General features: G+C 36.7%; 1 protein-coding gene across 1 annotated transcript; it reads right to left on the minus strand.

Moving 5' to 3' along the window:
• Positions 1–1,405: 1,405 nt before the first annotated feature.
• On the minus strand, positions 1,406–8,880 carry LOC116261155 (cytoplasmic tRNA 2-thiolation protein 1-like). Its single transcript, XM_031639787.2, has 10 exons — positions 8,433–8,880; positions 7,127–7,241; positions 6,748–6,890; positions 5,938–6,057; positions 4,191–4,303; positions 4,000–4,092; positions 3,854–3,894; positions 3,635–3,701; positions 3,385–3,496; positions 1,406–1,700 (listed from the first exon to the last, which is right to left on the minus strand). Exons 1-10 carry the CDS (start codon positions 8,547–8,549, stop codon positions 1,527–1,529), a joined length of 1,095 nt encoding a protein of 364 aa, XP_031495647.1. The 5' UTR covers positions 8,550–8,880; the 3' UTR covers positions 1,406–1,526.
• Between the last annotated feature and the right edge of the window lie 533 nt (positions 8,881–9,413).

The raw sequence follows: 9,413 nt of genomic DNA on the forward strand, positions 1-9,413 counted from the left end.
AATAGGCTCCAACGTAAAATAAAAAAGAAAGGCTCTCATGGTTAGGCGACTTTTAAAAGTGGTTTGATGGCATTCTGATCCTCTCTTATTTACCTCAAATCTTTGTTTGATCATGTAACTCTGGACCCAGGCCTTATTTTGATGTTCTTACTAACTTTTGTGATGTCATCTGCTCATTATTTTCTTCGGAAGAGAAATGTCAACTCTTAGATTGACTAAAACGCTCTTTGTTTTAGAAGAGAAATTTATCATCATAAAGAGAAAAATGTTGCCGCACTGGTTTTATCTATCATGCCTAGAGTCGTCTTACCCAACTCCTACCCTTGTTAGCAATATGTGAAACAGCTAAAAAAATTCTTAAGACACCATAAACTTGTTCAACTATGAAACCTAACCACCGTGGGGCTTAACAATCAATACAACCGATTCATTCCCTAAACATTTGCTTCTACATATGCAATCATGGTGTTCAGGTTTATGGTTTCAAATTAAAAAGTCAGTGCAATCCAACAAATTGTATCTGTGGATTTTTTTTTTAGAAGTTTTAATCTTCCTTTTCTTCTTAAAAAGAGGGCCAAAAGCTCACCCTTTTACTATTCTCTTAAGTCCAAGGCTGCATCGGTGCACAATCAATTTGATGTCGCGCTCTACCTCCCTAAGGCGAGGCAGCACTCCAAGAAGTTTGATCATTCAAAAAGATGAAATTTAACGTGTGCAATCAAGCTCACCAGTAACTGCGGGGATACAATCATACAAAGCCATAGCGGGTGGAATTCTGATACCGATCAAGCACTGTGAGCCGACCTGGGAGGAAACTGGACTGGGTTGCTGCCCATGTCTCGACACGAAGTATACCCATGATCAGTCAACAGCAGGTTGTATCGATCCACTCTAACTGCACGTGTAATGAAAAAGCGAATTTTTTCTGTCTTTTGAACCATGAAATCTCAGTACATGTCGACCATCATCAAGAACTCGAGATTCATACAACAAATATAATGCCTCCTACCAGCAAGCTACACAAAGCACGCCGACAAGAGCTCCATCCACCAGGCTAAGGTAATGCCCTTCAGTACTTTCACAGGTAAAGGCACTTCAGAATGCAATTATTTCTTGTGATTTTAGGGCGAAACTCTCAAAACCAATCAAACATTTAGAGGAAAAAGAACAGTCCACATCCTAGATGAGGGTGAACCTTTCTCCCCATAGAAGCCTAGTTTTTTCAATAAGCTTTTCAATTTAAAAATAAGTAATTTTCCTCTGAAAAAAATTCATTCTCCCAGAGTGCATTTCAAGAAAATGTTCACTATTTACCTAGATGTGGTGGTCAGGTGTATATCCCTTGGACATAATCCGGTAGGGTTTTGCTTAACTCAGCTCAAAAATATAGAATTTATCCCATCTATAATCTCAAAAACAATAACGAATATTTTTTTTCTTTTCTATTGGCCTTGTAGCTTCACATAGGAACTACAACCCCATCTGCAGTAGTGGAATGCATAACAAATTGATGCACGACTAGACCTTCAAAAATCCAAAGATCCACATGGTTTACTTTGAAGTCCGTTTTCCGTCTTGTCTGTCTCCAACATTTGTTCCTTCTCCCTGTGTGAATGGTTAGGACCCCTATTGCGTGCAATGCCCAACTTTGGCAAACCTCGATTGAGGCCATCAAGCAGCACACAAGCTTTGCAGAGTTTCTGTACAGAGCCAACATAACCACATTAGATCATGCATGCAATAAAATCATTATTTAAATAAACACAAAAGTTAAAACGAAAGGGAAAAAAACTAAAACTAACCACATGTTTCACCACCTAGCTACTGCCCTCTCAATTCACTCTAGAAAAGGTTGTAGAAGCATTCGTAATAGTGGTTAACACATTCGCTTTTGCATTTCCTTAATATACCAGTTACCACCCATGGTTACATGTAGGAAGCAAAGAAGTCAATGCCAAAAATAAGTGACACATGCCATCTGCATCAGAAGTGACTTCAATTTATCTATGTAAAGATTGGGTGTACATTGATGGACAACTGAAAGGTAACAAGACACAGGAAGGATTTTTAAGCACGAAGTGGAAGAGGAAATGAACACATGTAGTATGTGGCTCACTCGGAATAGTCAATTGGAAGTTGCACAGCCATGTGGCATTATTAAGAGTTGATTCATCTCAGTTTTGATTGGTGCAACAATAATTTTCACTCTAACATATGGAAAGAAAGAATCAACATGCAGCACTTTGCGTGCTTTCAAATTAAATATTAACATAAAAAAGAAACTATATGTTCAACAAAAAATCCAAAACAAGCACTATAAAAGAAGTCCTAGAAACCTAAATTAATTTAATTGAACTGTTATCCAAGTATCAGCCTTACAATGAAAGCAGTAAAGGTTTCCTCTCATGAGGATTCAAGTGGCTTTAATGGAACATCTCGTGGGATTAGAATTATAAGAACCTTATCAAAAACATTTTCTAAAAGTAAAAACAAAAATAAACTGAAATTGGAGGAAATAACATGATAATGGGAAATTAAGAACATGATAGTCAGGTGGTCATCTTACTTACAAGGATATCCTACCATTGAAAAAGAAGCTTAAACAAAATCAAAATATTGAGGTGTGACCATTATAATTTTAATCAAAAAATTTGCATCAAGATGGACTCAGTCAAAGTTGACTGGGTCCGATTCAGATTTACAGAGGAACATAGCCTGGTGTGCACCCAGCTCATGTTAACCTCATCGAACTCTATTGACTCAACTGGTGCACACACAAAGACGGATGACAATAGTTGGACACAGCTGACCATGCCTACCTCTCTTGACCTTGAAATTTGGCACACCCATGACACACCTGCCCCAGAACCTATGCTTGTCGACTCAGGTGTGGCACTTGTTGGGTGAGACCATGTGATATACTCACTTCTAGATCTTCCTCACCTTCACCAATTTGCACCAGTAACCCATTTCTAGATCTTCCTCACGTTCACCAATTTGCACCACTAACCTTTTCTTTCATTTGTAGAAATTGGATTTTATAATGATGTGAAATGATTGATCATGTTTTTTTACGGAAAAAACAAAACATGCTAAGCACATCAGGGGATACCATAAGGACTCCCTCTCTCTTTCTCTCTCTCTCTCTCTTATATATATATATATATATATATATATATATATCATCAGATCATACTATTGAACCCAACCAATGTATGTGACCATTCAAAGTACATGTGGACAATACCATTTCCATTTTTCTGCTCGAAAATCTAATAATGTAAGAGACACGCCAAGCAAACTATTAGATTAATCATGAATTAAAAGTCACCAAGTTGATTCATAACTCTTAATCATAAGGAAATAAATACAAAAAATATATACCTGACTGGAAATATAACCGCAACGCTCACACACTCCTTGCTCAGGCATTCTTGTTGAAGTGGATATCCTGAAATTCTCTCCTGACCTAATAATATCCAATATTGCTCGTGGTCTGCAACACCAACCAACCCTTACAGCTACTTTTAACACGTAAAAGAATTAACAATGTCAACAAATAAATATGCACAGAATGCTGAAGGGCAACCATAAAACAATCAAATATTAAGATTATAAATAAACAGTCAGCTACCTCATGCGTTCCAGGTCCTTAATAAATTCACGAGCAAAACCACGATATGCATTAGGTGAATATATGCCTACAAAGATTAGAATGAGACACGTCCACGTCACGAAACACAACAAGTTAAAAGTTAAAACATCTCACCAGGTAAATAGAACTATCCTATTTGGAATATAAAGATTAGAAAGGTAAGAACCTAGAAAAAGGTCAGGCAAATGAGAGAATTACATTCTGTGGAGAAGTAGTCCAGTCTTTTAAAGTATGCATACGTAGCACTTGGTTAAGGTTCCGAATCCTAGAAGGTAACGGACTTTGTACATGATGGGAATCCTGAAAAGTGATTTTAAATGAAAACTATAAAGTGTAAAGGATATATAACAATCTCCTTCTCATATGAATATTTGAATGGTTTGCACCTAGGAATAGGTCCATCTTCTCCAGTTGTTATCAGTGTACATCTGCTCAATCTACACTAGAGACAGTAGAAAAGACATCTTCAAATAACTTGGTGCATTAAGAAGCATAAACAAAGGCAAAGGCATGTACGAAGCAACATATATGCCACCTGGCAATGTCCCCACGCAGTATATTCAACAAAACTGTTTCTGCTATATCATCTGCATTATGACCAGTTGCAATTTTGTCTGCTTTCATCAATGCAGCACCTCTATCAAGAGCCTACAATCATTAGTTCATGTTGCATGTAAGGACCAATCTATAACCTTCTAGAAGTTGCACAAAAGAGAAAATATAAGCATAAAATGGAAGAAAGCATGCCACAAAGAGTCTCCTGTGAGACACAATCTAAACTCGATAACAATAACAATAATTAGAAATTATTTTATTTATGAAATAGCATGAATTCCTTTATGGAAAAAGAGAGACCTGTGTGACACGGGTACGCCTGCTTTGCCCAGGTACCCATGTCGGTATGTGGGTATGGCGACACGGGTACGGGTACGGCTGCATTTTAAAACTTTTAAAATTATATTTTCAAACTTAAGGTTTTCTCTAATTTTTTATTTTTTCCTTTTTTTATACCCTTCCAATAAGATTCTATATCTTCCTCTCATTTTTCTTTAATTTTGAGATTTTTTCTAGATTATAAGACTATTAATGTTTTTTTTTCATTTTATCATTTTTGAGACTTTAAAAATTTGCCGCAACCACGTACCCATAATTTTCAAAATCGCCGTACCCGTATCGCCATACCCATACCCGTACTGTACCCGCACCCATGTAACATAGAGAGAGACAGAAACAACAAGATATGTCTGTCTTGGACCAAACAACCATTGAGACGTACAAATTGCTAATTTGGACCCAAACCTGAAGAGAAGAATGGCAACAATCAGTAACCGAAAAATTGAGTGCACCTTGGAAGCATGCACACTTCGAACTTGACTACACCACCAGAGGGAGAGCTCCCACTTGGTTTGATAATGGAACAATAGAAAATAAAGTTCATGCTTGTAAAAGCTTATGACAAAAGCTAGAGCAGTTGCATCTACACCATACACAACCACCGGACATAAACAAGAATCAGGTCCAATCTATGCATTAACAAGTCTAAACTAATTCGATTCTACATTGTCACTTTGGAGAATAAGGATACAACAGAGTTCTTGAACCAAACAGTAAGCATTAAATCTGAACCAAACAGTAAGCATTAAATCTGACTTCTAAATGTATAGGATCTGGATTTTAGTTGGATTGGATTTCCACTTAAGACTCTGATTCAGATGCAAAATTTCCTGAGGAACCCAGATCCCAGGACACTTTCAGGAGTAAAAGCACATCAAGTATAATATTCTTAGCTCACTTATGTACAGAATATAGACAGTAATGTCATTTTTATTACTTATAACTTATAAGAACACTTTTATCTTTTTTGTTATTGTAAGGAACTTCAGTCCAATTTGTAAAAGAAATGACCGAATAGATCTCTTTGTCTTCCATTGACATCCTCATCCTACTACCTGCAGCTCACAAACATAACTGAAATATAGTTTTATGAACATAGGATGAATCTGATACAGAAACTTATAAACCAAAATCATCTACAGAGCAATAGAAAAAAATCTGCAGATCTTTGTAATAGTCAAAAACATAAATCTCAGATAAAGGGGAACGTTAACTGTCTGGTTTATAAGGTCAATACCCAGAATTTATCATCATAAGTATTCCCATAATGGTAAATGACTAAATTCGACAAAAACATTGTTTAAAACAATAAGCATTTACAAAGGCCTAGCTCTCATATGGCGTCACATGACAAAATTAATAAAACGATTTTATTGAACTTCCCTCACCTGGCGACGGAAAACCCCACAAAATGTGCAGTTGTTCTTCAATCCTATCTCCTTAACAATCTCATCCATCGTCCAACCATAAAGTGACTTATACGAAAGAACCTTCAGTGGGAGACCGTACTAAAAAAAAAAAAGCAACTTGTGAGGCTCTATCCAAAATAACAGCTGTTTCCAGTTAATCTGATAAAACTCCTATTGTTCAAATGATGGGAGCACAAGAATTAGGCTTGAATTTCAGAAACAATTTGCGATGACAGAAAATTATCACTTTACCTGGAAAACTTAATCAGTTCTTATGGTTAGGGATGTTCACTGAAAAACATTATTAAAAATTGAGAAAGAGTTCGTTAGCATGTCACTTCAGGTAGTGGAATTTATCAATATGAATTTGATGACCTATTAAGCTTCCATTTAAGTTTCATAAACAAATTGTAACAATCAGCTATACAACAGCAATCCAGGATCAGACAACAGACTGAAATACAAAAGCAGCAAGGAGGGTGTATAAATATGCAAACCTTGATAATGTATTCTGTAACGAAGACGAATTTTGTGTGTGTATATATATATGTATATAGAGAGAGACAGAGAGAGAAGGAGGATATTTAATAATTTCACTGACAAAAATATCTACAAGATTGCATTGTTTCATTCTTTACCCTGCAACTGCTAAATAATGCATGCCACAACTGGAACGAAATGAAGGGCAAAAATACACATATTTGAAAAAGAATGTAGCTAAGACTTTACGAAGACTTTGTTCCTTGGGTGTAACTGACTCAAGCTAGCAGCATTAGGACATCATAGTACCTGAATCTCATTTCTCTTCACGGTTTCAAGTGAGTCATCTCTATAACCTGTGATCCCCTCATCAATAGATAACAGAAACAGATCCAGACCATAATTGTGGCGACGGTTCAGAGTTGACAATACATAAGCAAGAACAGTGGAATCTGTGAAGAAAATAGAAACACTATTTATAATATGACAATTTAACCACAAAGCATACAGCCTGGCACAGACAGCAACATGTCTAGTTACAAATTTGAAGGATCGCCAAGATAAGAATGGAAGCAAGGAAATTCTCTGACATGAAAATATCTATTATGTAATTTTCAATTTACATGTTCAAACAGTTTCACTTCTAAACATTACATGGAAAAAAGCTGCAATGTTTTTTGAATTATACCTTTCCCACCAGAAGCTGCAATAGCAACACGTTCCCCGGCCTTAAATAATTGATTGCCCACTATAACATCGTGGATTTCTTCCTCAAATGCAGAGTAAAAGCACTCCTTACAAATCTTAAGAAATTTGGCAAGGTTCAGTAAATCTACAAGCAATCTGAGAATATATATATATATATATATATATATATATATATATATATATATATATATATATATATATATATATATATATATATAATGGCTTGTATGGCAATAATAACCGTATCCATGAATTTGATGTAATATTCAAACTCTGCATTTTTCAAGTTCCACAGACAACTTTAATAAATGAAAATAATCAAGTAGCATGATTCAGAAAACACATAAAACTCACCCGGCCGGCTGGCCCATTATGCAAGAAGTTTCTGCTTTTCATTTATGATCCATATTGCTTCTAAAACTGAATTGCAAAAAAATTAATTTGATCCTTTATGTTTCACTTAATCTCTGAGTTATAGGTCGTGTAATTGCGTTTCAGAATCCTTTTTTGATGACAGATTTGAGGAAGATTTCCATGCATCTTCTCTCCGACCATTGTCAATTGCCTCGCAGTCCATGAGATCCTCTTCTCATGGCAACCGACCGCCCTAAAAGCTGGAAATGTTTTACATGGACAACAAACTAAAGCAGTGCAGAGGATCCGTAACCTGTTCGGCTTTTGGGCTTTCGTGAATTATCAATCGCTGGCCTATAACCAACGTGAAGATAGCAAGAAAGAAAAACCAAATGTCTCAGAAATTGAAAAAGCAAATGAATTATGCTGAAAATGGTCTAAATGGTCATGTCCCTCATACACCGGCTCGCACAATAATAGTACGGGAATTGTACTCGGGCGTCTCCTACGTAATACAAGCAAACCTTCCTTAACGGCACAGATTTTAAGCAAATAAATTTGCAAAAAATAACCCACAATGACAGGACCAAGTACTATGGATTAAGGAGGCGGCCATGGAAGAAATGCTGCAGAAGGGTTGGAACAACTTTTAACGTTAAAGTTGCGACTAGAAGCATCATTCAGCAAAAATCACTAAAAAAAAAAATGTGGTGATTATGATGGAAAATCTGTCTAATCGAACCGGGCACCATTTTTCACCACACAATAAATACTCTATTCCATACCAAACTCACTATAATCCACCGCCAATTCACGTTTGGAGTCACGTTCAGGTATAATCAAACACCCAAGTCATAGGATGAAAACAGTTGACTGCTAACTATAGCAGTACCGGCAGAAATGGCAAGATAAAATAAGAGGAGAGCGAGGACCTGTTGCTGCGTCTTAGGGCGTTGCAAGGCAGCCCTTGCGACGTTGCATATATAACAGAGACGGACCCCCGCCTTCTTCTTGCTCTTCAACTCCGACTCTGCATTTCTTTCGCCCATCGAGCAACTCTCAATCTTTCTCTTAGTCTCTCACTCTCTTTCAATCCGCTGGGTGAGATCGACAGGATAAGGATTCGCGTTCATCAAAAGCAAACTTACTAGGTTCCGAATTGATCTGAAGTTTTCCCCTCCACGCCGTTACGATCACACACGTTCTCTTATGATGTCGGCCGTTCCATGAGCCAAAAAAAGCTTCAATATACAACGAAAATGGAAGCCCTCGTACCTCCTCCAGCCGGCCGTCACCAGTCGCCGGCCGGCGATGGAGGTAGATATATATATAGAGAGAGGGAAACCGGGGTGCCCTCTTCGTCCGACGCGCTTGATCGAAGGCACCCCGGGTCCTAGGATCCGAGAATCTCAAATCCACTACAGATATAAAATCCAAGCAAACAAACACCTGCCTCAGTTCCTGTGTGTCTCGGTTTGGTTTTTGGATCATGCATGCGATTTGAGCCTTCATTCGATTTGCTGCTTTCACAGCAGTTTAGTTTTAATTCGCCTTTTCTAAATTGTTAGTATTTTTTCTTCTTATTTGGAGGCATATGTTTTCAGACCATGTTATCTTCCATTTTTTTCAAATATTTATTTTAGAGTTCCACTTTTAGTTAGCTTATGCATTTGTCATGTAAATGGATCTCAATTCTACTTTCATTATCAGTTTATAAGAAATACTTTTAAGAAAGAGGCATAAATATGTGTTTTTAATTAAGGTTATCTTCCTTATATTTAATGACTAAGTTTGTTTACTTACACCGTTGATGCAATTAATTAATATTTATCACACTAGAAAAACACTGAAATTAGAGAGATAACTTTCACAAAAAACATTACAATACTAACAAGAACACACTCAAATTTCAA

Source organism: Nymphaea colorata, chromosome 9 (assembly GCF_008831285.2).
Source record: "Nymphaea colorata isolate Beijing-Zhang1983 chromosome 9, ASM883128v2, whole genome shotgun sequence".
NCBI classification, from domain to species: Eukaryota; Viridiplantae; Streptophyta; class Magnoliopsida; order Nymphaeales; family Nymphaeaceae; genus Nymphaea; species Nymphaea colorata.

Excerpts from the sequence above, each read along its gene's own strand:
- LOC116261155 (XM_031639787.2), bottom strand. The coding sequence starts at position 8,549 with ATGGGCGAAAGAAATGCAGAGTCGGAGTTGAAGAGCAAGAAGAAGGCG. Across the intron at positions 7,242-8,432 it reads GCCCTAAGACGCAGCAACAG|ATTTGTAAGGAGTGCTTTTA; the intron begins GTCCTCGCTCTC and ends AAATTTCTTAAG. Across the intron at positions 1,701-3,384 it reads GCGGTTATATTTCCAGTCAG|AAACTCTGCAAAGCTTGTGT; the intron begins GTATATATTTTT and ends GGCTCTGTACAG.